This window comes from Wyeomyia smithii, chromosome 2 (genome assembly GCF_029784165.1).
Source record: "Wyeomyia smithii strain HCP4-BCI-WySm-NY-G18 chromosome 2, ASM2978416v1, whole genome shotgun sequence".
NCBI classification, from domain to species: domain Eukaryota; kingdom Metazoa; phylum Arthropoda; class Insecta; order Diptera; family Culicidae; genus Wyeomyia; species Wyeomyia smithii.
This window is the reverse complement of record NC_073695.1, coordinates 170,698,099-170,725,983: the sequence shown is the minus strand read 5'-3', so window position 1 is coordinate 170,725,983 and position 27,885 is coordinate 170,698,099. Positions and strand designations below refer to the sequence as shown.

General features: G+C 38.9%; 2 protein-coding genes across 6 annotated transcripts in view; one reads left to right on the top strand and one right to left on the bottom strand.

The window, feature by feature from the left end:
- LOC129723416 (uncharacterized) overlaps nt 1–27,885 on the top strand; it is a 266,536-nt gene that overhangs the window by 118,025 nt on the left and 120,626 nt on the right. The gene's annotated exons all lie outside the window — the stretch shown is intronic.
- LOC129723417 (uncharacterized) overlaps nt 1–27,885 on the bottom strand; it is a 59,735-nt gene that overhangs the window by 18,770 nt on the left and 13,080 nt on the right. For all 3 annotated transcript variants that reach the window (XM_055677624.1, XM_055677623.1, XM_055677622.1), the window contains exon 2: nt 5,420–5,927. In XM_055677624.1, the coding sequence (XP_055533599.1) occupies nt 5,420–5,456 (37 nt within the window). In that variant the 5' untranslated portion in view covers nt 5,457–5,927. The remainder of the gene's footprint in view (nt 1–5,419; nt 5,928–27,885) is intronic.

Genomic DNA, 27,885 nt, shown 5'->3' with positions numbered 1-27,885 from the left:
TGTTCTCCATGTTAGGGGTCGCTCAAACAGCGTCTGATCCGGAGCGGACGGCTGAATCGTGAAACGCAGTGTCTCGCCAGCTACACCCATGACGGCCGGCCGCTCCGACGCGCGACTAGACATCCACATTTCAGTAAGGCATACGAACAATCAAGAATTGAATACGAACCTGAACAATCGGCAACGGCCTAGGCGACGAAATAAGGACGACGTAGGAGCTCGGTACAGCCAGCTGTAGACCAGCTAGAACTCCAGAACCATTTTGACATCGTGACGCTTCAGAAGCTTTTCCGGAAAGTAGAGAAGGTACGGAGGATTTGTGGCCGCAGGGCACAGTACTACCAGAGCGGCGTCACAACCAATGAGCTAGGTACCAGCTTCATAGCGCTAAGTAGGATGCAGAGTCGTGTGATCAAGTGGCAGGTGATCAGCGACAGGTTGCATTTGTTGAGGATAAGGGTGTGGGTGTTACAACTATACTATCATTAATGTGCATTGCCCTCATGAAGGAAGGCCCGATATAGAGAGTGAAGCATTCTACGCACAGCTGGGGAAACTCAACGATAGTTGCTCGCGTAGAGACATCAAGATCGTCGTCGGACAGCCTGCACACCATGACGAACGACAACAGCCAGCGATTCGTCAACTTCACAGCTTTCCGAGGATTGGAAGTCCGAAGTACATTGTTTCCCAGAAAGATATCCACATAACCACCTGTAGATCACCCGACCAGCGTACAGCAAATCAAATTGACCATTTTCTCATCGACACGGCCGGTTTTTCTCAGACATTACGAACGTACGCACCAAACGTACGCTCGGGCCTAGTTGCGATATCTCTGCGCTCAAAACTGTCGACCGAATACTACGCGTGACTTTGTCGAGCCCCGCGGCTCCACATTAAGCAGCTCCGGAACTCATAACTGCGGAGGAATACGCGTAACAGCTCGAAGCGGTACTTGCCACCATGGAGGGGCTTGGCGCATCGTCTGTCTAGGACGGCTGGTGCAGCATTCGCACAGCTATCGTGAAGACCGGAACGGCGACACTTGGAGTTGAATCACCGAGTGGCAGAAACGACTGGTACGACGGGGAGTGCGAGGTAGCGGTGAATGAGAATTATCGGACCTGGACAATACACCTGGGCAGGTCAACGAGAGAGAACAAGGCCAATTTCGAACGGGCACTGAACGACATGACCACGATTCTCAGACGAAAGTAGCGTCAGCAAGAGGATCGTGAACATGAGGAGTTGGGGCAGCTATACCGTGCCAGTGGTACGCGGAAATTCTATGAGAAGGTAAACCAGTCTCGCAGAGGCTATGTGCCGCAAACCGACATGTGCAACGACGCAGATGGGACCCTCCTCACGAATGCCAGCGAGGTAGTCGACAGATTGAAGGAGTACTCCGATGGAAACCTGAATGGTGATACAGCAAAGAGCAGCGGAGCATGAACTGACCTTGGAGCACCAGCAGAAGATAGCCGATTACCATCCGCTGATGTTCATGAAGTTCTTTTGAGATAGGGAAGCTAAAGAACATCAAAGCCGCAGGCAAAGACAGACTACCGAGCGAGCATTTTAAACCGAGCTAGAGCGCTACAATTGGTGTCCAGAATTGCCCCCTCTACAACAAGGGCGACAATCTGGAGCGCCGCAGCTAACGCAGTATTTCGCTTATCAATGCTGCCTTCAAACGACTCTCGCAGATTCTGTTCCATCGTCTATCACCTTTAACCAGAAGGTTCATGGGCCAGTACCAAGTGGGCTTGATGAGAACCCGTGCCACCAGGGACCAGATCTTTTTAATTCGACAGATTATAAGAAATGTTACAAATACATTGACTTCACGGCGGCCTAAGATACAGTCGAACGAGAACAACTATGGCAGATCATGCACGACAACGGATTTCCGTATAAACTGACTCGATTGATCAAGGCCACCATGGCGCACGTGATGTGCTATGTGCGTGATTCGGGGATACTCTCGAGCCCCTTTTAATCGTGCAGAAGGTTAAGACAAGGTGATGGACTTTCCTGTTTACTGTTCAACATCGTCTTTGAGATTGTTATCCAGAGGGCCGGCATCGACACGAGGGGCACGATTTTCACAAGGTCTGTTCAGCTTTTGGGCTTCGCGAATCACTTTGACATCATAACACCTAACTTCGCGACGGCAAAATGAACATACGCTCGATTGAAAGCAGAAGCCGAACATATCGGCCTGCGCATAAATGCGTCGGAAACGAAATACATGCAAGTGAGAGGCTCCAAGCTAAACATCATCAGCCTCCCAACTCAAGTCCCTATAGACGGCGATGAGCTTGAGGTGGTCGACGAGTTCGGATATTTGGGGTCACTGGTAACGACCGACAATTACACCAGCAAAGAGATTCAGAGACGCAACCAGAAGACACTTCGATCGAGTCGAGTGCGACGACGCACGAAGTTGACGCTGTACAAAACCCTGATAAGACCGGTGGTCCTCTACGAAAACGAGACAACAACGGTTCTCGCAGAGGACCTTAACGCTCTTAGAGTTTTCGAACGGAAGGTGCTGCGGACCGTTTATGGTGGAGTACAGGCGGACGACGGAGAATAGCGACGGCGCACGAATCATGAGCTGCACGCGCTGCTTGGAGATAACCCCATTGCACACCTGGCTAAAGTCAATAGATCACGGTGAGCTGGTCTCGTCGTAAGAATGCCGGATGACAACCCTTTGAAATCGAGCGGGGGCCTAGTGTGGTTGGTAACGTCTCCGTCAACCACGCTCGACGCCTGGGTTCGAATCCCACCGCCGACATAGGTGTCGATGGTTGTGAGGTGGCGTGATCCACTCACAACCAACCCAACTGGTCTAGATTCAATCCTAGCCGACACCGGGAGATTTTCTGAGGCGAAAAATCTCTGGGATCACGCCTTCCATCGCATGAGGAAGTAAAGCCGTTGGCGCCGGTCAGTTAATAAACGGGTCGTGAGTTAGGGTCCTGGGTGTGGAGTCGCCTCCCTGGGCGTCGGTGATTGGCCACAACAGTGGCGGAGCTAGACCGACGGAAAATAAACGAGAATAAAAAAAACCCTTTGAAATCACTTCACTTCTTCAGCAACCCTGCCGGTACCAGAAATAGAGGGGCGCAGCGTGCATGATGGCTCGACCAGATCGAAGGAGACTTGCGGGTGATAAGACGCCTATGGAACTGGCAAAACACAACCCAAAGCGGAGCAACATGGTGACAGCTTCTTGATACAGCACGAGCCACCACGACTCTCGTCTGATTGATGATGATGTAGGAGAATATCTCTCACTGCGAAAACAACTGCTCTCACACTGGTGTGCAAAATGACGCATTAGCTTGAAGAAACAGCGAATCGTCTGTATCTAAAAAGCTTACAAAGCAAACTCTGTGGTGGAATCTGAAATATCTCTCCTGAGAGCTTTCTCACACGTAAATGATTCTACTAGTATCCAACCCATATCAAACTTTGCTACTAGCGTATCAGCTTTTTAACAAAATAAGATAGCAAATAATACACTATCATAACAAATATTGTTAGAAACAACAGGTTTTGATAACCCCTAAAAATTTGCTAGACTTGTTTCAAAACAACTTAATTTCAGGATCTGTCATTTTAACTCATTTAGATTCAATTTCGCCATCGAAAACATATGGGAAAATACGAAATCGTATCAAAATATGTTATCTGTATTTTGTACATTTTAGTATTGCACTTTTGATCGGGTACACAACAGAGCTCACAGTTTTTACAGTGTGGTTCTTGAAAATATACCTATCAAATAAACATCTAGGTAGAACAGTAGATTGGGTTTTCTGCTGAGTATGCTTTGAATCTCGAAACTAAATAAAATAAATCAGGGCACATGTCACGCTTGTTTACTCTTCGAATACTATTTGATATCGATTTCACATTTGCGGGCTACAATTTAAAATCGAAAAAGCATCACTCACACACCCCGCATTACTTTTTTTTTACGAGAAAACTCAAGTTGTCTTTGTAGTAACTTCTCAGCAATGTGCATCGGGGTGTATTTCTGTGTACTCTCACTAGAGTGATTCACCACTTTTGTTTCGATCAGGTGTGGTGTAAACAGCAAGTGTGTTAATTTTTTTCTGCGCGCGGCAGAAACATAGCACAAAGCAGAAGAAAGAACAGTGGTGCAAAATTTCTACACGCAGCGCTCATGCTAGCGATGTAGTGTGCGATGAATTTTAACTCAGCTTTTTCCAAAAAAATGAGGAAAATAACAAGCCTGCTTGTCTGTTTCAGGGAATTAAATTATCACAACTAATTTTAAATTCTTAATAGAAAAATTCCAGTCCACAGAATATCGTATTGATAGTTTTTATGCATGTTATATGAAAAATCGTACTGTACGAAAAGTACATGATGTAGGGCAAGGAATCTATTTTAAGCAGCCAATGAAGCCTAATGTGTATTGAGATAAAACACTCGAAATGTGTAAAGTGAAATACAAGCATAAATATATAAACTTTTATCATCTTAATTAATTAAAGATTCCAAGCGAGGGACACTATTTCAATCACCCGGAACCTATTTTGAGCAGCTTGCATGTATTTTGCAGTTGGTTTTCTTCAGCACCCAAATGGCCCCTGAACAATTTAGTTGAATGTTTTTCGATTAATGTTTATTCAAAGATTTGTCTGTGACGAACGCTAGTCTTCACAATGTAGTACAACCCTGAGTTTTTTGTAGAATACAACATCTCACAAATTTTCATTACCTGATGCGTTTTTTTTATTGAAAAAATGCATTTTCTATCGCCGAAACAGTAAACACCAAGCTGAATTCTTCAACTAGAAACAGCAACACCAAGAACAAAAGGCGATAAAGACAAAAGGAATTGAAGTTCCAAACAGTTATTACTATCAAAGTGCAATCGAGTCCAAACAGAACATTTATACCTGTGCACGTCTAGTAAAATTAGCAAAAGTTTCGTGATGCTCCGGTAAAGAGCGATTGTTCACTTAGATTGTCGGAATGAGTGTGTGATATAACTTTCAGCAGTCTGAATTGAAAAACTTCGGAAAGAGTCTAATCTGGTGAACTCGATCTCCGACCCCTCTCTTTCTTTCTGTGTAACCGCGGTGCAATTTGAAGTTCGAACTACAAAACTTGCCTAGACACGTTCTCATCTGGAAAATCGTGATATCAAGTAGGGTGTAAGGTTGCGGGCTCGTGAATACCGTAGCACTGATGACAATAGCAGGAAACAACAGGCTGAATGTGCATTTACAATTAAGTGAAAGTTTGAACGAGTACGAAATAAGATGCCAGCGTGGAACGAGGTTCGTATTTTCGAGCTGACGAAAGTTGCTTGTAAACATTGTTAAAAGTTTTTTGCCCATTGTTCAATGTAATAATTTGTTTCACTTACTTTGGATAATCGAGACTTGGAACATTTTGATGTTCATCACAAGTGAGTTGGTGGTTATCTCTGCCAGTAGCTTGCACCCAAATTGAACCGGCTTCCGATTGCGTTCAGAACTAAATTGAGCACAACGTCTGGTATATATTTAGTTTAGTAGCAATGCGTCCAACCCTAGTCTTAGTTGCAATAACGAGTCACTTCCTATCTGGTACAAATTGCACTTGTTTCTCTCTGTTGTTAGGACCGGTCGATTGCGGGTGATGCAGGACTGCAATGGGGCGGAAGCTGCAGTATGCGGTTTTTGGATATACGGCCCGTCTGAATGATGGCGGATCCGCCGATGCAGCGGAACTAGTTTTTGTTGATGTTGATGATGTACGCTGTTGGATAAGTTAGAACGGTGGGATGGACAATGGAGGTACGCGTAACTTTCCAGCAAACTGCCACAGTCGATGTTTTCAGGGGGCGTCGCTGCTAACAAGGGATGCGGTTTGTCGCAGTAAAACGGAACGCTCTGTAATGGTAATAATAAGCAAACGGGGATGTTAATATTGCGCTTGTGATGCACAACTTGTAGCCTGCAAACGGTTCGACAATCATATGGGATATACGTTGGTGTGGTGAGACGGCAAGCGAAGTTTTAATAATTTAATTATTTCTGCAGGGTGGATAGCTTATGTGACGTCCTAAATTTCAATCAATGAGTCTTGCAAGATTGTTTCTACAGCGACAGAATATGGGTGTTTCTTAATCACGGATTCCACACTGTTTATCAATCTTAGCTTTCACAACCTGTAAACGACAGTTTAGACCGAATTACAGAAAACTCTGAAGATTATTTTCAAGTATTTTAGTTTACCAATGATCAATCTTAACTGTCAAGGTGCCACTAAGGAGTCATCCATATTTCTCGTGTATAAGTTTTCGGAGATGTTAGTTCTTCTCACCTCTTCGTAAACAATCGTTCGTATATACTCTGAATATCTTGTATGTACCCTAGACATTGCACTCACAAAGTTTAACTTGTATTAGTGTTATTCCAACTTTGAACGTATTTTAAGTTCAACTCAACAAATAAAAGAAAAGATTCTAATTAGAATGCAAAAAAAAAACTTTTTTGCACCGTAAACATCATTGAAATAATTTTATGTCGACAGAACAAAAATAATTATGTTGTAGAGTTTCACATTTAAAAAATGGAAATTTTTAGTGTAGATTTGACAAAGTACATTTCATGGAATGATTTTAGAGCTTTGATACCGTACTTTCACGGAGGCACATAATCGTTTAGAAGCAAATACGTTTGACATTGCTGGACATGAATTAGTTTTTGTTAGAACAACCTTTTAATCCCTAATAGAGAGACCATTTTTCAATGTTCAGAAGAGGTAACTAAATTATCGATCAGAAAACCTTAAGATTGAAATGACCGTTTTTTGTAAAATAAGTTCACGTATGTTAGCACTAAACGAAGTTGATTGCTTAAAGAAATATTTGTGCAAGCTTTTAGTAAAATCAATTATTCTATCTTGATTTTTCACCTAACTGGACGTTTTTGCAATGATTTTGAGTGTTATATAATAATAAAGAAATCGCAAATTAGATATAGAATTTTTAAATCAACTTTCAATTTCTTTATTATTAAGGAAAAATGATTGCAAAATTTGTAATATTGGTATGTTTTTCATGTTTTACTCGGTAAGAAAACACATAACCGGGTTGATAGACTTTGAAATGTGAGGGCGCGAGATCACACTCCCCGCTCACGTAGGGGTCGAACGAAAAATATGTTGACATTCTCCGTTCCATTCAATTACGCTGCCTGTGATATCAAAACCCACAGAGAAAAAAACCTTTAGCCCTGTACCGAGCCACGGAATGACGTGAACCGCAAATCCGCCGGGAGCGGTCTCATTTATTCTCCCCGGCGTGCTTTAATTTTCATCGGCACACCTGATGGATTTGGCGCTACTTTCTGGGTCACAATGACGGCACTTGCCAGACTCTTGGGGATGATCATTAGTATACATAATCAGACTCATTTTGCGAGAGTTCGTTTGAAATTGTGGCCTTTTTGAAAATATGTTGAAGCGTCTCTAAGTACTGTGTGAATATATTAAAATAAGACAACCCTAATATCTTTTACACTCATTAGTCTACAGAACCTTTGGGTACACTATTGAACATCCAATCCTCATTTGTACCATTCATTACTACTTACAAGCACCCATCGAAATATCGCTTGCCCAGTTTTCATGAGTCACAGCTCCCAAAATTATTAGCACACTGTAACAAGAGCTCGAGGGGATGATAGAAAGCTGTAGTATATCGCATGTTGGTGTAAATCTTCCAGAGAACACGTATTTCATTATTGAGAAGGATTCACCTGATAGATATTTGTATGTATATTTCAACTGTGCAGCTCAGACCGGTAACTGGCTGCGTATTTATTTAATTAATATGGATAATATACTCTTAATTACACTACCAATATGCATTACTGACACCAGCCCGAGCATGTTTGTCTCAATTAACATCAATAATTTGCTCATTAAAACATGCATCGATAACTCCCTAACGCGATTAGTATTAGTACCGACTCATCAATAAGAATTTCACTCGGCTGGGGAATTTCCATTGACTGTCAATAGTTATTAGGCACAATACTTGTTAGTGTGTTTAAATTGAGGGTTTCACCGGAACAATCTAATCAGTTTTTACTTATGGAAATACTTCTATTATCAAAGATAATAGACCTTCACGTTGAGCGTGTGACCAAGCTCTTTGACAGTCACAATAAAACCTTTTGGTCACTGAGCCAGCTTGATCTATACAGTCATACCTCGATATAAGGCAACCTCGATATAACGTAACTCGATATAACGTAACTTTTACCTCGATATAACGAAATGTATTGAAATTGAAATGTATTGAAATTGAAAATAAATGATACAGCAACTGTTTTTGGGGTATAAATTGCTTCAAAAAATGTTTGTAGTAAGTTTTAAATTTAATAAAACTAATGCGAAAATTATCCTAAATGAGCATCAGAAAGGTTTCAAAATACCAACAGGTGATGGAAAATAGATTTTCACGCATCCTTCAGTAACAATTCACAGTCTTGCATCAATTAGAAAAAATTTTTTTTTTGCTTGTTGAAATTTTCTCTAAATGGGCATAAGAAAGGTTAAAAAATACTGATAGGTGATGGAAAATGGGTTTTCGCGCATATTTGAGTAACCATTAACGTTCTTGCATAAATTAAAGAAAAAATTTTTTTTTGCTACGATATAACGTAACTCGATATAACGTAACGAAAATAAAAATAAAGTTGCCTTATATCGAGGTATGACTGTAATCCTATTTATATTGTGATTTTTTAGTGTTGGCAAACCGCAGTGCCAGGTCCACAATTTGTGTTTGACGATGCCTGTTGTTTGTTTACACGTATAACTAATTGTCAGTGCATGTCCAAGCAAAAATTACGCATATAGGGTAAGGAACGGCTGAAGCAGTAGCGCCTATTTTAATCAGTCACAGAAAACAGGCCTCAAACTCTTGCTTTTTTATCAATATCGACAATTTTAATGATGGAAACGAAAACTTTGATTGTCTAGCTGTCTTACGAATATAAAAAATACCGTTAATCACAAAGAAATCTGTGAACAAACAGCATTGGAAACAAATTGGCCTATATTGCAGCCATTCAGGAGCCACTTCGGGTGCTGCGAAAAACGCTTGCAAAACAGATGGAAACTGCTTAAAATGCTTATGCATAAGTGAAAACAAGTCGTAAATTAGGTCAAATTATTAAATTGTTCTAAAAAGTGAAAGAGGTTGTTTATAAGAAACGACCGCGAAGTTAACGTAGAATTACGACAGCCTGGGAATACACTCGATTAGGGTTAATCATTTTAATGGTGTGAAGCGATATATTTTTCCGTATATGTTTCGTATATTATTTTTGCTTTAATGGAATGGAATGGGATAACTGGAAAAATAGGTGTGACTTCTTCAAGACGTTACATCCTTGTTAATGAAGTGTTATGAATTTTCTAAAACGGACTCAGCACCGTGAGCAGAACTTGCTGAACTTTTCTGTTTGAAATCGGATTTGTTTCGCATATACCGTAATATACATCACACTGCTGCGCAATTGCAGCAGCATCAAACTGCATTCAAAGTTGTAGTTTAGTAATAACCATTCATTTTGCTCTTCCAAACACATTTAGTAGCCTTGAAAAAGGCTGGTTACTGCAGTTGCAAATTTCATTCAACTATCGCATAAATGCTTTATGGTCCAGATAGCGCGCGATATCCGCTCTGACATAGAATTTTCGCACGTTGGGACAACTGGAAAAATAGGTGTGACTAAAGTCGCAACCAACGTCCGTGTGGTATCGTCACAATCATGGAATGAATTATACATAAAACGCAAAGCGCGCATTCTTAGTCAACTAGGTATATTCTGTCGACCTTGTTAGAGAAAGAAGCATTGTGCGACCAATCAGAGGTCGACATTTGCGTTTCGACAAGGCTTGACAATTTTCAATAGTACAATCGTTCGGACAATCAGATTACAACTTTCTGCATTTGGACGGGTGCTTGGTTGATTTTCCAATCGATTACTGCAAAAATGACGAAAATGACTGTGCTTAAAACGGTTGAAAATGAACAATTTTTGTGACGCTCTCGATGTTTTTGGTTTTTGAAATTGGATTCCTGTAATTAAATTGGTCCCCTGTATATGTTGCCGTAAGACGTAATTCTACGTCAAAAAATTGAATAATGATAAAACCCTGGCACACGGTGTGTCCGAAGTCACTTTTCACTTTTCAGAGCGGTCCCAATTATAAAACAATTTGCATCATATTAAACAGTTTTCGGCAATGAATTTGTTTAATGAACCTTATTCTAATTATGTAATATGAAGAATAACCATGTTTCGTATCGTTTTAAAGATCTCACATGGCCTGGTCACATTCTATGTGACTTTCGAGGTTGCAGTAAGAATGAGAGTCCAGGTATGTCGCTTCCGAAGGTAGCGATGAACCGTTCCTTATGGTACATCATAACTTTTCGCCGCTTCACGTAGCTTACCCGTCCCACGTGCTTTGAGAACAGTATTTTTCAAAGACTCAACACTGTTTAGCTCCCGTTTAAAGCCCAATAGAAGTTAACAGGATGTTTTAACTGGTTAAAATTATATTTGAATCTAAGTGATTCATAACTGTGAGAAACTAGCTTGTCTTGGTCCCTATCATGAAACATTTAGAAAATAACTTATTTTTATGGAAAAATCGCTATCAACCATCAACATTTTGGTAAATCGTGAAGAACTCACCTTGATTTTTGTGTATTAGCTATTTTTTGCCCGAGAATTAGCTATGAAATCAAACAGAAACCTTATGAATGAGGAGCGCGCTACTTACGCTGATTGAGAAAAACGATAAATACTTTGATAGATTGTAGATTACAATATTATACGCTTATAAAAAAGTATCTATCTTGGGATAAAAACCATGTTTTTTGTGTTCAAAGCTAGCAAATATGGTATGTTTTACTGCAAAAATGCTACATGCCTTCAAACAGTTTTTTTAACTCAGTCAAATAACATAAAACACAAAAGTGATCCGTAATTGTTGGGGGAGTGTATACCTGATAAAATACGTCAAAAGTTGTAAATTGTTTTCAATCTGTCTGATTTCATATTTTTGTTACAAAAGTCAATAAAAACTCAAATGTTTCATTCCTGGTTTTTTTTCTAGGTGGTGAAAACACACTATAGTATACAATATAGCAGCTTCCGCAAAGAACTTTGGGATACATTTCACTATCTTTGTCGCATTCGAGAATGAAGCACTGTTTATGGTTTTTGTCAGCGTATTACGTTTTCGAAACACAAAAGACATATTTTAGGCCGATTTTGTTCATGTGTTTTCTTCATTTTGTACAATCTACTGAAAACAACTAGACGAGCCGTCGTTTGTTTTAACACTGTCGAAATGGTTTGTTAATAGCACTGTTTCACGTGTGTTGTAAATCATAGCAATCACTGATTTTTTCACATGCACCATAGCAACCAAGGTTGCTTTGCAGTGAGTGAATAACAAATGCATATCAACCACTAGTATATAAATGTGTTCGGTTTTTTTCGTAATGTTTTTTTTTAATACCTGTGTATGCATCTCATTTTTTCTTCAAAATGTTATCTAAAAATCTACTAGAAAAGCTATTTTAAGCTTAAGATTGTAATGTAGTTATTTATCGTGAACGTTATCAGTGTATTGAACATTGAAAATTAGTATAATTCTAAAAAAAAGGACATGAAAAATTTAAATAAATTTTATTCAATTTTCCCCCGATGGATTTTTTTAAAACAGGTTGATTTTGAAAGGTATGGACCCAAACTAACTTTTGGTGAAAGAAAATCCGAGGTACATTAAAGTATGATAATCCGGCATTTCGGACACACCGTGTGGCACCAAACTAAACGATAAGTTTGTAGACGTTCCGAGTCATCGGGTACAAACAACGGGGCGGTGCGCTATGCGGCAGGGAGGGTCTACGATGGAAAGCGGACAGGTTGTAAATAAATAGGTCGGATAGCAAATATGTGGGAGAGTTTTTTTGATTATAACCCGGAGGAGTGTAGGCGCGTTGAAGATCCAGTTTCGAAGTTTTGGCGGAATAACGTTTTAACTGAGACCCTTTGTTGCCAAATTGAAACGCCATTTTGTACGCTAGTTTTGGCGCGTTGTTGAAAACCGCGGTCGTTGTGAAAGGCGAGTTAAAGCCATCCGTAGTGCAACAGTGACACCCTCCGGGTTACCCACCAGCCGATTATTCATCGATCAACAAGCCGGTGCTACCCTTGTGACGCCCCACCGGTGACCACCGACGCCACTGCGTCTGATACTGCAACACCCAGCTGGCCAGAAGACTGGATCCGACCAGCGAAACCACCGCATCTCTAAGACAGCAAAGCAGCCACCTAACCAGCATAAATTGCAGAAAACTATTGAGCAATTTCTAGGGTTCAGTTACGAGAACGATACACGTAAATAACAAGATGTTGCTCAATTCTATTAAATTTCTTTAGAGTAACCGGGAAAGTTTCTTGCACCGCTAAAAGTTTTGAAACAACAAATATTGAGTAGTCTCCTTTGAAAACATGTTGCAAGTACTGCTTGGGCATCGTCCATCGAAATACAGCCGTTGTACTCTGTCAGAACTTGCTCGTATAGCTTTCTTGCTCGGGTTACAACAACCAAGTTCTGTTTCAGCGTCCTGTTGGGTTGTTTGCTGGCATAATACGACCGTAATCCTTTACGTATACAGATTCGACAAACTGTACTATGTGCTGCATTGAACCTTTTCGCCAAATCACGGAGGGAGACTCCAGGATTATTCCATCCGGATTTCCCTGATGTTCCACTTCTATGTTTGGTTTGTTTAGCGCTCATTACTCCTGGCCATGTTGGGTTTTCAACGTAGGTGTGCACATTTTTTTCTCGTCTCTCGCGTTCCATCTTGGATAACTTTTCAATGCGTGTACCAATCCTGTTGAAATTTTCACCTCTAAGTAAACAAATCTTTCAGGTCAAAATGCTGTCATTAGTTTCTCGGTACGACAACTAAGTGGAACAAACCTTAGTTCCGAATCAAGATATAGCACCAAGGCTTTGCTTTGCAGTGGAATATGATGTGTGCTTCAAGCTTATGAGAATCTACTAAATATAATTTTATATAAGCTTAATTTTGTAATATACAAAGTTTTATACATATCTCACTGGGCTGCAAAATGAGATTAGGGTTATTTGGATGAGATTTGGTTATTCAGTTCGAAACCATGTTTCCTAATATAATTAAACGATCAGAAATAAAATATTTTAACGTTTGTACTTCTTTTGGCATTAACGACATTCTTAAAAAGCAAAAAGCACGCGTTGTTATTATTAACTCCGCTTAACATAGAGTATTTTTTTCTGTTTGCAGCAGTTACAATCCTTCTTTTGTTTGCAGTCGGTATTCGCCAAATAAATTTTCAACATACTGGCTTACTGCTCATCCCGTGAACGATGTAAGAAAAAGACAAGCAAAATTTAACTCGAGCCTCCGAATTAAATTGTACAAAGCATCCTCTTTAGTTCATTTATTAGCTCTCTTCAGATCAAAAACTTTTTTTTCATCAACCAAACAACGAGAGATTTCTTTTATCGAAATAGATAGAATATGTGATATATGTTGATATGTGACATTATTGTAGGCATCGTGCTTTCCCTGAGTATAAGTTATGAGAAGGTACGTTATAACATTGTACAGTCATACCTCGATATAAGCTTAAAGGAGAGCTTCGTAGCCGCAAGGTTACAGAGTCCGCTTTGATAAGCGAGTGGTCGTGGGTTTGAATCTTAATAGAATCAGGCCATTTGGTTGTCAAAGGACTTTTAACATGGGTTCATTCTCAGGCTCTCCACTACATACCCTTCCTTCAAGCTGAATTCTATAGTACCCGTGCTGACTTTCATCCTAACAAAAAAGTACCTCTTATAATAAAACTGTTCTGAGTAACGTGTAATAGTTCTCTTCAGGGAATTGTAATTATAACGCGGTCTTGGCTGGAGGAACGAGGTTTCGATGAGACTCCTTCCTTTCGACAAAAATATAAGTCCTACTTATAATAAACCTGACCAGAGGTGAAGCATTGAGTGCCTCTTCAGAAAATTGTAATTGTGACGCGGTGTTGGTAGGAGGAACGAGGTTCGATAAGACTCCTTTCTCTTGACAAAATAAGTCCTTCTTATAATAAAACTGATTACAGAAATATTTACCCTCTGCAGGGAATTGTAATTGGCGATCTTGGCACGAGGAACGAGGTTTCGATAAGACTCCTTCCTCTTGACATAGTAAGTCCCTCCTAGAATAAACCTGGCCAGAGAGGAACGTTAGGTGTAGCCTCAGTTCAGGGAATTGTAATTTGGCGATATTGGTAGGATAGAAAAGAGGCTCGGAGAGCAGTAAGTTTACGGGCTTCAAATTTTTTTTTATCAATTTACAGGTATCGAAAATTTATTTTAATTAAAAATTCAACGACATTAGATAAACCAAATAATTGCCTGATTTTTCGTTTACTGAAAAAGACAGCAGATATTTTTGACAAATATTTGAAGCAAATTATTTGTAATTACAAGACGAACAAATATTGACCGTCATTTCAAGCAAATATTTGCTTTGTGTAATGCCCACTTTAGAGCTACTATACAATTTGACGACGTCAGTTTCGTGTTTTATAGGGTATGTAGATTATTGCATAGAAAAATGTGGTAAATCTTGCGGAATTTTTCAAGGAACTGGAGAATCCCGGGAAATCGTTCCCGGGATTGCAAACCCTACTCCAAACCCTGCTATTACCAAGTGACTTCTCGGTCTCAAGCGTGGTAAGCTACGTCTCTACACCGGAGTTATTGCCGGACATTGTCCTGCTCTTTACCACCTGGAAAACATCGGAATTGTCGGATGTGATAACTGTCGTTTCTGCAACCTTGCAGTTGAAATGTACGCTCACCTGCTTTGTCATTGTGAAGCCCTTGCATTTGCAAGGTACTACTTCTTCGGACATTACCTTTTAACTTAATGTCAAGTATGGAACTCTAATCCCAAAAAGGTCGTTAGTCTATTTGGCGATACCAAACTGCATTACTAACAACCAACCTTACTCCAATAATGAGTACGGTTACCTCGTAACCTGTGCACAGCAATCAGGGCCAGCCACAATAGATAATCCTTATGATGGTCGCTTCTAGTCCCAATTCCCTTCAGGCATACAAAAAAAATGTCCTTCTATCGTAACACATATATTTACTGACAGATAGGAAATAAATAAAATGAAGAAACGACGGGTCGTCCAATGTAGATTCGTGTGCAACGTAATGATGAGTGTTGAGATAATGTAGCAGTTCAATTGCCGGACCCTGTAATTGGCACGGTAATCGAATTAGAAGTTTACAATGAACAAATTCACTGACACAGTAATATAACAGGAACTGGTAGTCTTTGTACAAGAAAAATGCACGGTTATATGAAAAGAAGGTTTCAAGTTTACAGAGAACAAACTCAGCCCTCCCCACCCCTACTTGCCTACGTTTTTTTACGGTAAAATCCCTATATGCAATTTTTCATGGTAATCGGTTCAGTATTTGTTGAGTCCATTGGAGACAGACAGATTCCTTTCACAAGGATACCACCACTGCGCTTGTCAAAGAAAACCTAACAATTGTTTGAATCTGTTGCGGTTTGTTTTGTGATTAAGTTTTTCTGGTAGTACGCGCACGGTCATTCCTAGAACTAGTTTTCCTTTCCCCCCCTTGTGTTTTTGATTTCTTCTGGTATTTCACCGATTTTTAAACTATATTCTGTAAGCAGCGATGGTTTCTGCTAGTTTTTTGAAAGTTTCACTTTCATATTGTAGTTTTTGAGCAGCCGTTTTGTATCAGGACTGAAATGTTTACCGCGACCATTTACCGGTAAACAGAAAGCAAAATTATAAACCCAACTTATGAAATATTAGTTTACTAAACTGTACAGACTTACTGTTTCCACTCACAGAAAATCGTAAATCAATATTTTGCAATAAGTAAAGTGTTAACAGTCACATCGTGATGTATAGTTTTCCTTACACATATTATTTTTTCCACTTGAAATATTAGTCAATGAAAGTATTTTTTCGCTCACGGACAAAATACCATGAATTTCGACAGCTAGCGTTTTTTTATTCATTGCCCATAATGTAAGCAATTCCACACAGCTATTGCGTTCAAATATGCCTTAAACATGATAGGTTAAAATGCAGATGGCTTGATAAGCAATCCCCACACCTATTATTTTTCCGCAGATTCTGTCTGCGGACTCTGTAACCTTTGAACTACAAATCCCTCTAATTATTATGTTCCTGCTTTGTTTGTCTTGCTATCCAAGATAACAGCCAAAGTGGAATCAAATGGTGAATTCGTTTATCAGACGTTATTGATTCGATACCATCCACTATATATCGTTAACGTCATCGTCGATAACGATAACAGAGAGTATCGTCATCGGCGTTTACGATATATTATCGATTAACAACCGTCACCATTTCATACAACCCCTAGGGTTGTACTGCCGTTCCCAGCATAGTTGTCCCATCGTGCATAAAATTTTTGTAGAACATGGGAAAACTATGCTTGAAACGGCAGTTTATATCTTGTAGTATTTTTAGTATTAGGGCTCGGCATTACTGTTTATTAGGGAACGCAAAAATTTGGCCTTCGAATCTCGTTTAGGAGTAGGGCTCAAAAGCATCGTCTTCTCGAAAAAAGTCCCCATGCAAAATTTCATCTCAATCGAACTTCGGTATGTGGAAGTTCAACTTTTTTGATCAATGAAAAAAGGTACGGAAATCGGAAATTTCATTCTTTTTTTACCGGTCAAGAACACTCGACTCATATCCGTTACCAGTTACCAGTGAACCCAGGTACACGAGCTCGACGAACACGCTAAACCAGTCTGAACCACTGATTCTTTAATCCCGTTTTGCTTCTTAACAGTAATTGATTTTTTTTTCTCTCTCAATTTGCCATTGTCCTCAAAATTCTCATTATGTGGATTTTTTATCAAAAGAAGGGAATTCTGGCTACGCCACTGAAAACTGGTATTAGCGTTAGCAAGAATCTGTTTTCCAGGAAGATATCGAATAAAATATTACGTCTCCCTCCTACGTCATCCAGATTTTCTTAACTTCTTCTTTAATTTCTATACGCGAGTTCTGTATACAAGCCCCCCGTCTCCATGAGCCCCCAAAGACATTTTGAGTTGACAGTTGTGAGGAGATAGTGACGCTAACCTCGAATTGAATTGCAAATCACTGCTTTCCTCGAGCACTTCAGCTGTGAAACTCAATGTAAGAGCATTCGAGCAGTTTTCATGTGACTTATAAAGTGCTCGCAAATGAAACAAATCTTTTCCAACTGACAATTGTCAATAGGAAATGAATTTTTCAGACTCCGATCAAGTGTCTTCAGCGGAGTTTGCTCCGGTAGCATCAAGAACCTTTATGGATAGAAAGTGCCATGAATTTTTGGAAAAAATAGATTATGTTGTATTTTCAAAAAGAACTGAAAATTCAAAAATTACAAGGTGTAGTGAAAGAAAAAATCTCCTATTGGAGCTTCTGAGCGAAAAGTGTGCGCGCCACAGATGTCACGTTTTTTTAACAATTGATCAAAAAAGCCAATGTGTCAAATTTTCGAAAGAGAATTTGGCATTGGTTCGCTATAATATATGAATTCCCAATTGGCCGTATCCATCAGCAAGTTGTATTGACGAGTTTTTTTTGGAAGTCGCAAGGCATAACATTCATCGGTCACCTCCAATATGGTAAAACAATCGAGCAACAATATAATTGTACATTATTGGATCAACGTTGAAATCAAGGCGAATAAAAAATGCTTTTACACCAAGAAAACACTCCTGCTCATTCTGCTCGAAACACGATTGATAAATTGAAGGAATTGCGCCACTATCTGGTTTCCTATCTTCATATTTGCCATGTATAACCCAGAGCTGCTTTTTTTTGTTCACACAACATTTATTTGTCACGGCACAATACGAATTAATGTTTTACGGAGCCAATTAAAAACCCAGAGCGGCTGTTTTTTGTTTTCTTTGGCGGAATTGTGGCTCTGTCAAGCGATTCCACCCGAATACGGCAGAGTTGAAAACAAACGTCTGTTTTGAAGAACTTGACGTGACGATCAGCACTGCAAAACAGGCATCAATATGTTAAAGGACCCCTAGAACAAGTGCTTTATTACAGATGGAGATTATGTCGAAGACATAGAATGGTTTTTTTTTATTTTCGTTTTTTTTTTCTAGTAGTTTACCGCCCGAAGACCGTTCAACTCATGTAGCAGATGACAGAACCACGAGCGACTCAGAGCTCGTTACCTAAAGTAATGTTTCTCATTATTTTGTATCTGTGCTAATTTAGCAATATAAGGTCAGCAGAGTTTTTAAAGCCCATTTTTCGGTTTCCATTATGAGTGGATGACGAAAAAAAAATTGAAATCATTGCCCAGATTTTATCAGGTTCGTAAAACGAAGAAAAGTTTAAAGTAGCTCCGGTCGCCTCTGCATTATAGTGAAATTGCCGATCATATTATAATCTACTTGGTTGCTATTTCAAGGTCTTGAACCGAAAAAGAGTATCATTCCTTTTTAATGTCAGTTATTTAATTATGATACTTAAATGGAGAGATAAAATTCACATTTATGCAAAGTTGTTTACAAAGGGACGAATGAAGTTTAAAAATAACAATAAAAGAAATAAGCGTTTCTAATTTTAATTTTTGAACTTGGCAGCAGTTGCATTCTGTTGAATTACACAAAAATGTCAGTTTTTCAACAAGGCGAAATTTCAAATTACACTTGCAAGCTCAAATCAAATAAATAAAAGTGGATTTATCACGGAATTGTGTTTGTGATGTTTATAAAATAGTGATAACGTTTCATTGTGCCAAAAATGCTGCAACATTTGGCTCACGTAGCGAAAAAGGTATGAGAAATCAAACGACAGCAAAGAATGTAAAATTTGAAATTCGTTCTGCCAAATCTGTACCTTGGCCGACTGAAATCACAATAAATGCGCAATAAAAAAGGCGACTTGCTGGTAGCAACGATTCCAAACAACAATTCTTTGCTCGGTCAGACTTTGCCTATAGTTTGCTCATTTCGTAGGTTCGGTGCTCCAGCGAAATTCAATTCTTACGTGGACCTTGGAACGGAATGTACCGTGCAGTTGGTTGCATTGGTTGGAATGAAACAGCGAATATCGTTTTAGTTTTGGGAAACAAGTCAAAAGTGTGCGCCGGAAACCGCAGCAGCAGCACATTTTCTGTGGCGAAGGTCTTGGTCGCATAGTGTGTCGTAATTTAGTTTCAATCGCACAAAGCTATTACACAATTTGACGGTCTGCCCTACGGAGTCTGCACCGAACCGATGCGGAAAGATACTCTGATCCAGATGATGATGGCAACGATAGCTAGCTACCACAGCAGACCAGATATTTTCGGTGTTTTGTCCCAGTTATGTCATTTGGGGTGACTTCCGTACCCCACATTTGGCAGATATATATTTGAGGGGATTGACCAACTATAATGCAAATGGTAAATTATATTCTTTTTTTCGTCTAGTCGAGTCACGCGGGCTGTTTCAAATGGTTACAAATGGATAAAAATAAGTTTAGTATCCTTTTTTCTGACTATTTGATTTCGGTTTAAAATTCAGGAGAGATTTAACATTATTTATACCAGAACAAATTCAATGCAATCATTGCTAAAAAGGGACATCCCTAGCCATGAGAAGGCGTGTGTTAATATCATCAGTGAAGTCGATAATAATAATCCTGCAACGTAGACTCAATTTAATTTTCAATTCGAATAATATCCTTTCTAGGATTTACTTCAAACAAGAACTTAGCGATAAAACTTAATCTCATTTGAATAAAAGGTTACTATGAAGCTATTTCATCCAACAACGTCTTATTTTACATTTGAAATTAAAGGTTTTTTGCCATTTCTTTCTTTGTTTGTATTCACCTCTGTAGATCAGCTACTAGTGAACCAGCTCGATGATTGATGGGATCCGCTAAAATGTTTATATTCTTATATGCTTTTGTTACCCGAACTTGGGCACACAATTGCGGTTTGATATAGCGAATCCCCCCGCTATTCTGTAGTACCTACACGCATGTGTTTGAATGACGAATTTCGTCGACAGTAAGATTTATGCGTAAATCTTTGTATATAACATAAATTCAGAAGTGACAAAATGTGTCACCAGAATATGATCTAACTTTTTCACGAATTTTGAATGGATATGAGCCAATAAATAAAGCATATGTAACAGGCAAGAGCAGTATGTGGGCTGCTCTCGCTAATCTTCCAAAGCATCCATGGTGATTCTTATGTTTCCTTGGCGAGGTTTCAAAATTACCATAAAAGTTTTCCTTTGGGTAGGAAACATTCAACGATTCATTCCTCACTAGAAAAGTCTCTCTTCACATGGTACGGCACATATGCGAGTGCTTTTGTCCTCGATCTATGCCGGGCTGGGAAAACTAGTAATGTAATGGCCTTGGTTTCTGAACAAATGGGACGAATCATGCACTCGGAACTTTCGCCATTTTCTGCCAGAATCGATTCCAATGTGCGCTGGCTGGCTGGGGCAAAAGCGACCGACCGTAAATGTACAGCAGCATATAGTAAAATATTCTGTTGCTTATCGGCGCGCAAGTTTCAATCTCGGGGGGAGAAAATGCGATCTCGCAAATTAAATTTACGAGCTACTGCCGTCAGTTCCTATTGCCGACTACATGCAGACAGGGGATGCGTTGGGCGTCGCTCGTGTCCGGACAGAATAAGGAAGACTTCGCGTCATTATAGTGTTGGGTTTTGGCTACCGCGTGCGGGAAGACGGTGGTCACTGAATTCCATTATAATACTTGCTTGCACACACTTCTTTACCCCACACTTTGTCAATTTATTTTATGATTTACTTATTTGTTATTGCAGCAACCGGAAAATAATTCGACGGTATCCGATATATTGGGGCATATAGAATTAGTCCGCTAATAATAGGCTGACGAGTAATGACATAATGGAATATATTTTTTTCTTCAAACTCAAATTCTCGAATTTCTGATTGTTATTCTGCCGATCCACCCACTTAGGGATTTCTGACAGATTCCAATTTAAATGTGAGCGTTCGGCAAACTCTTCGGTGAAAATTATGACGAGTTTGCAGTTTCGATAGCTTTTGTAATTCTCTGCATATATTTGAGTTCATTATGCTGCAAGTCAGTGTATTAAAATGTCGACTTTCTATCCGTGCGAAACTCTGTAAAACGTTAATACATTTATCGAATTATCTAATGTAACTATTTGGATTGCATTAATGGTTTCTCAAAATAAATTCATATATTATTTATATCATAATGAATCGTCGTTTGGAATATACGTAAAACAATTTCGCACGCGAGCCTGGGGGCCTAATAGCGGTCTCGATCAACCAGATTAGTTGGAAGAATTCGTTATAGATTTGTTTCAGGCACATTAGGCATGTTGCAGGATAAGTACAACGATACACCGTGCCCAAGTGCAGAGTCAAGAAAATTTGCAGCTAGAAAAGATCTCCGACCTGAACGGGAATCGAGTCCGAAGTCACAACCATATGGGAGGGCTAGCTAGAAACCGGAAGTCGCCAACCTAGAATTCAAAATGGGGTCTGTGGTCGATTTCAGCTGCTGTGCTGGAGATACTCATATCTAATGGGAATCGTCCATTTCAGGCTGTTTTCCAGAAACCGGAAGTTGACATCTTACAATTCAAAATGTTGTCTGAAGTCAATTTGTGGCTCCAGTGCATCATTACGATTCCGGAAATACCCATAATGGGTGGTATTTGGTCGTTTGCCACTGTTTTTCCGAAACCAGAAGTCGCCATTTTGGATTTCATAATGGCATTTGGAGATAATTTCTGGATTTTGAACCTCATACTGGTTAAAGAAACTCTCATATTGGGTGCTAGTTGGTCATTTTCAGTTGTTTTTCAGAAAGCGGAAGTTGCCATATTAGAATTCAAAATGGAAATCTGAATTGAAAATGGTGTATCTTTCTATATCCGCATATTATTATATTGGGTGGAAATCGGCAATTTTTGACTGTTTTCCATAAACTGGAAGTTGCCATCTTACAATCCAAAATGTTGTTTGAGGTCGATTATTGAATATATTTGTTACCACTGAAAACATTCACCTGCCAAATATGGTTCAATTAAGTTGATTAGTTCGTGAGATGTGCAGAAATTCGTGCAGAAACATGTGCTTCCAGAAGAAGGAGGGGCGTCGAACCATTATGGACATATTTGTTACCTCTAAAAACATTCACCTGCCAAATTTGGTTCCATTTAGTTGGTTAGCTCTCGAGATGTGCAGAAATTTGTGTTTCTTTTGTATGGAACCCCTCCCTTACAGAAAAGGGAGGGGCGTCCAACTATTATGGACATATTTGTTACCCCTCAAAACATCCACATGCCGTTTGCTTGGTTTGTTCTTGAGTTGTGCAGAAATTTATGTTTCATTTGTTTGGGATCCCTCCTTTCCAGAAGAGGGAGGGGTCTCGAGCTATCATAGGAACCTTTATCGGCACTAAAAACCCCTACACACAAGTTTTCACGTCGATCGGTTCGGTAGTTTTCGAGCCTATATGGATCAGACAGACAGACAGACAGACAACCAGACCGGACTGCATTTTTATATGTATAGATTACAACATCGATATTTTTGAACCTAAAGAGTGAATATACATTTATTGGATTGAAGCGTTCATGTAAATCTATTTTTACAAATGAAAGTTTGAATGAGTAAGGCTGGGTCTGACCGCTAGGTGGATTAATTTAGGTTTTTTAACTTTATTTTTAATAGTAATACTCAAACAATTTAAATCAAACTTCCTGAACAGCATCAGAAGAAGTTGCATGAAGTTTTTGCTGAATGTATCATATATATCTTATTAAATAGCAGAGAAATTCCGCATATAGAAATTTATCGATGACTATTTTTTAACAGTTCGGCTCACCCTTATGTTGAATTTGTTTTTGCATTGTAACTACACTGGGACTACACTTTAGCTCTGCAGCTGTTTTTTCCATTTACCGGACTACACCAAAACTGCTCTTTTCTTGTCCTACATCGGGAAGAACCAGGGTATGATTTGAAAACAACAAAAACTAATGCTGTAAAATGACGTGCGAAAAAAATGACCGCTGAGTGTAGTTCCGTTTGACTGTTCGTTTTCGAGCTGCAAAGTGTAGTTCGGAAGGGGTAGCACCGTCGCAAAAACGTATTCGATATTGTAGTTAGCTGTATTTACAACCGAAACAGTTCGAGCCTAAACAACTATTGCGTTCTTCCAAATTACGCAAATATAGATCTGGCTTCGCACATATATTGTGCGAAAGGCATCACGCAATGGTTATCCAACGAATATAGAAAAGTGGTTCGGAACAGATTGAATAGTTTCTCTATATCTTTCACTAACACATGTACAAGACGATACTAGTTTTGAGTAACATATTGTTATTTTAGTGATTTTTGTCTATCAAAACATGAGAAAAGTATGATTATAAGTTTATACAAAAAGATGCACTTATCTAAAAGTTTTCTAATTTTGCGCAATATTTTTGTGGTTTTGCACTATTCAACTTTTGCGTGTAAAAATCATCTTTATTGGCTCAGTATCCTTTGAGTATTTTTTTTTAATTTTACAAATTATAGTACGCGAAATGTTGAAAAAAAAAGAAAAAACAGACCTTTTGCCATATAAGATGTACCTACATTCTGCACTTTCCAGAAATTTCTTCAAACAAACGTTCATGGTGATAATGCATTTTACCCGGTAGTGCCATAAACATTCCAACTTCCTTCCAACTTCCTTGCCGGAACAGCTGTATTTGAAGGTTGTCCTGCCGTTGACAGCATATGTACTGTCATAACCGCGCTCTAGAACATATCCAAAAGGTGAAACAATTGCGTCTTGCACACCAGTTCTCAACGTTTTCAGATATTTTTTTACAACAGTCAACACTATTCACATTTGAAACTTTGTTATATTAACGATAATAGTTTCGTGCTCTCTATTCTGAGCTGCTGTACGAATAAGTGATACAAGCTGGCTGCAAACTGAAACAAACTCAGTTTAGCATAAAAGTGCAGTCATGCAGCACGGTAACATCAAATGTGCTTCAAACTCGGTGCCTCAGACAACGTATCCCACAATGGAAACTTTTCCATTTGATCCCTAGCGATGGCTTTACACCACACCGAAGAACGGCAAGGCACATCAGAGAAGTTAAGTTGAATGAAGCTTTCATGGCTTATTCTCTTCATTTTCTCACCTTTCTGATCTGTTGGTGGAGCAGCCTGCGGACGTAAGACGAAACGAAGACCGTCATTGTCCTTGTATGAAGCTCATCACGGCTCAATGAGGTAACAGCTTTTTTGTGTGTATTTTTCACAATTCACCCAGCCGGCCTGCATTTGGTTTCCCGCATGGCTTACAAGCGTGTATGCAGTAAAACTACCTCTGTAGCGCAGGGATTTTCTAGAAGAGGGATGATAACAGTTTGCAATTCAGCTGGTTCGGGAGGACATCGATACAGAATCGTATCTAGGCGGCCCTGGGGAAGTAATAACAGGTTCGAGGGTAACTTGCTCCGTGCCAGCGTTAAGACTTCACAGCTGCATTTGGCTAGTTGAAGGATAATGCGCTAGAAGTGGACGGAAATTGTAGCACAAGCATAAGCTACTTATAGCGGAGACTGCTGCTTTTGAAATCGTAATGGATACAGTACATCCTGGTTAACAGGTAAAAGTAGATAACATTCTTCTCCCATATATGATAAAATGCTTCGATGCTGTAAGCCACTGGCATTCCGTGTAGTCAGCCCTGAGCGATTTGGAACACATTTTACGCTATTCACAGTTTTGTCGCCACGGAATGGTCATAATTTCATAAGTTAGGCAGACTATTACTCTTTTATACTCAGTTACGTTCCGTTTTGTATGGCTTATTCCATTGTTCTGTGTATTTCAGAACTCTTTTTAACATTTTGTTTGACAATGTCTTTCGTTTCAACAATTCATATTTTCCGACAAAAACAGATTATCATTCGCGGCATTATTTATCCATTTTCAAATAATCACGGGAAATGAAAAATGATTAGTGTTTCACAAGAAAATCTAAGAAATATATTGAAACCTTTATAGAAATCAGCGTTGCTACTATTGTTTTCTTCTTGTCTCATAGACATTGAAGCTAGGTCACTCACTCTAGAGTGTATTGCAATGCAAGCCCAGTTTGCATATTTCTGATTTTACAAATCTGGGAATCGAATTGAAAACCACTAATGGGACAAATATCAGTCTGGTGAGTTAACGCTGTTGTAGTATATTTTCATCATTCACCACAGACCGCAGAGATACACAAAAGTTCTCATAACGAGACTCAACAAATAAATGTACTAATTGGAGCTCACTTTTGCTTCAATCTCTTTGGACAGTTTTGTTTGGGGCGTATAGTTGAGACGATAAATATTTTTTGCCTTGAACCAAAAAACTTGCTCAAAATTTCTGGTGAAAATTTCTATCTGACCGTGCCAGGATTCTTTTTTTTTTCTATTATTCATTACTAAATTAAACTAGATTACTCAAAAACTTTGATTAGATTTGACTTAGAGCTGTAGTTGTGTTCGTTCGTGCATGCCATATTGGTACCAGACTTCTTTATGCGAGAATTATATTTTTTTAATTTTTGAATGGTTTTGCCATTTGCAATTTTTATATAATTGAATAATGTTAAGAAGTGTAGATGATGCGAAGCTACATTGAAATTACGTGAAATTAGGATAATTTTTGATTATGATAAAGCCTAGCAGGTTTTTTTTTATTTTTGCTAAGAAGCTGAAATACGTATTTGCCGCTAATAGTCTCGTTTTCAGAAGTTGTTCACGTTGCGTTGTTGTTGTATATTTTTTCAAGTCTGTATCATTTTTTTCAGTTCGCATATTTTTCGCCTCGATAACTTCATACACTGTCTGCTTTAATAGATTTGAATGTTGACGGGTAAAAACTCGCTGAAGACGTAATACGTAAATCAAAGAAATCTCTAAAGGCTTTAATTTTTTTTCTGTTTTTTTTTGTTTGAAAATTTTGACTTGCTTGCAATTTTTTATAAAAAAAAATTTAAAAAATGAGCTATTTGAAATAAATAATTTTAATTACTTTTTTCATTCTTTTTGTTGGAAAAACATTTTTTTTGGCATATATTTTTACGGAAAGAAAGTATTATTATTTATAATTTTGCCGAAAACGTTTCATCGGTCAAAGAAACCGTTCTGGCTCTAAAAATATTTGTAACCATCAATCCTTTTTTTCATAAACCCTTGCCACAAACTAGTCGTTAACTTCACCACAAAAATAAAGAGTAACTTCTTATTCTAAATGCAAAAAAATTTAGAGCATAGTTTTCAATGCACTACTACGACTAACTGTCCTACCCTACGGAGAAACTAGCTAAACAGCTCACTTTGACAGTTCTCATGGAGTGTACATCTTCATATTTTACATTTTTTTACACGACGAGTGGAATTACGCATTTATACAGTCACCGCGGGTGACAAACAGTGCTAAGGGGATAGCAGTGTGTAATTTCAAATCCCTAATGAAACGATAAAGTGAACCGTGAGCTACTTTTGCACCGTTCAGCTCTTATCGTTTGCCAGTTGATGGCTGTCATCTAACTAATGCTTGCACAGCGTATCGTCGCTAAATGAAGCAATAAAAGCATCGCTTCGTCAGGTTACGATTGCGCATTAAAATTGCAAATAAAAATGAGCCATTTCTGTATTTCTTTCATGTGTACTCTACCAGGGTTACCGTTAAAGGAGCCATTTATAAGGACACATGGCAAAATTAATCGTAAATGATCTTTTTTTTTTAATTTTGCCTAATTCGTTAAAATTTCCCGATTGCCATAAATCTACTCTGCAAAATAACGTCGGTGTCGGTAGAAGCACGACTGTGCTCACATTTCAAAAGTGAATCTAAACTCCAGCCACGCGCAGCTTTCCATTCTTCAACTATGAGCTATCAATAAATAAGAAAATAAGTGAAAATTAAATAAACATAAGTCTCCTATTCATGATACAATATGTGCTAAGCTAGTTCTTATAAACTATTGCCGTCAATGTTTAAATTCTAGCAGCACCCTGCGTTTGATTGTCGGCAAGGTTGCAGATCAATAACTATCTCTTTAGCAGTCGCATTTGTACACGTGGTGATAATCAGTTGACAAGTTTATATAAGGGTTCAGATAGAGCCAAAGCTGTTCCGTAGGTTTCTGATTAGAAATGTATGTCTTCCACTTGAATTCCTAGTTTGTTACACTTGAACAACCGCTTTATGGGGGAAACTCGGGTAGTGGTTATTAGATTCATCATCATTAATAAAATAAAGAACTAAAATTAACCAAAGAACATGAATCAGAATACAATTCATACTAAAGCTATTCAATTTCCTATCTATATAGTTCAAATATATTTTAGTAACCTTGATACACAGCAGCTTTCACTGATAAAGGATTAAAGGCAGAATTATTCCACCCGGCATTAAAAGTAATATATTCGCCAACCGAGCATAACATTCCTTCAGCATGACAACCGCTAGTATTCTGTGCGACGTAATTCCTTAATCTCCACACCAAACATCATTCTTCCATCTGAAATTCTACGCCGCTCGGGTGTTTGTTGAGGCCACATGTTTCGAGCATGGGGTTTAGTGGAATTGCGATTGTAAAATGGGTTGTGCCGAGAGCGAGGTGT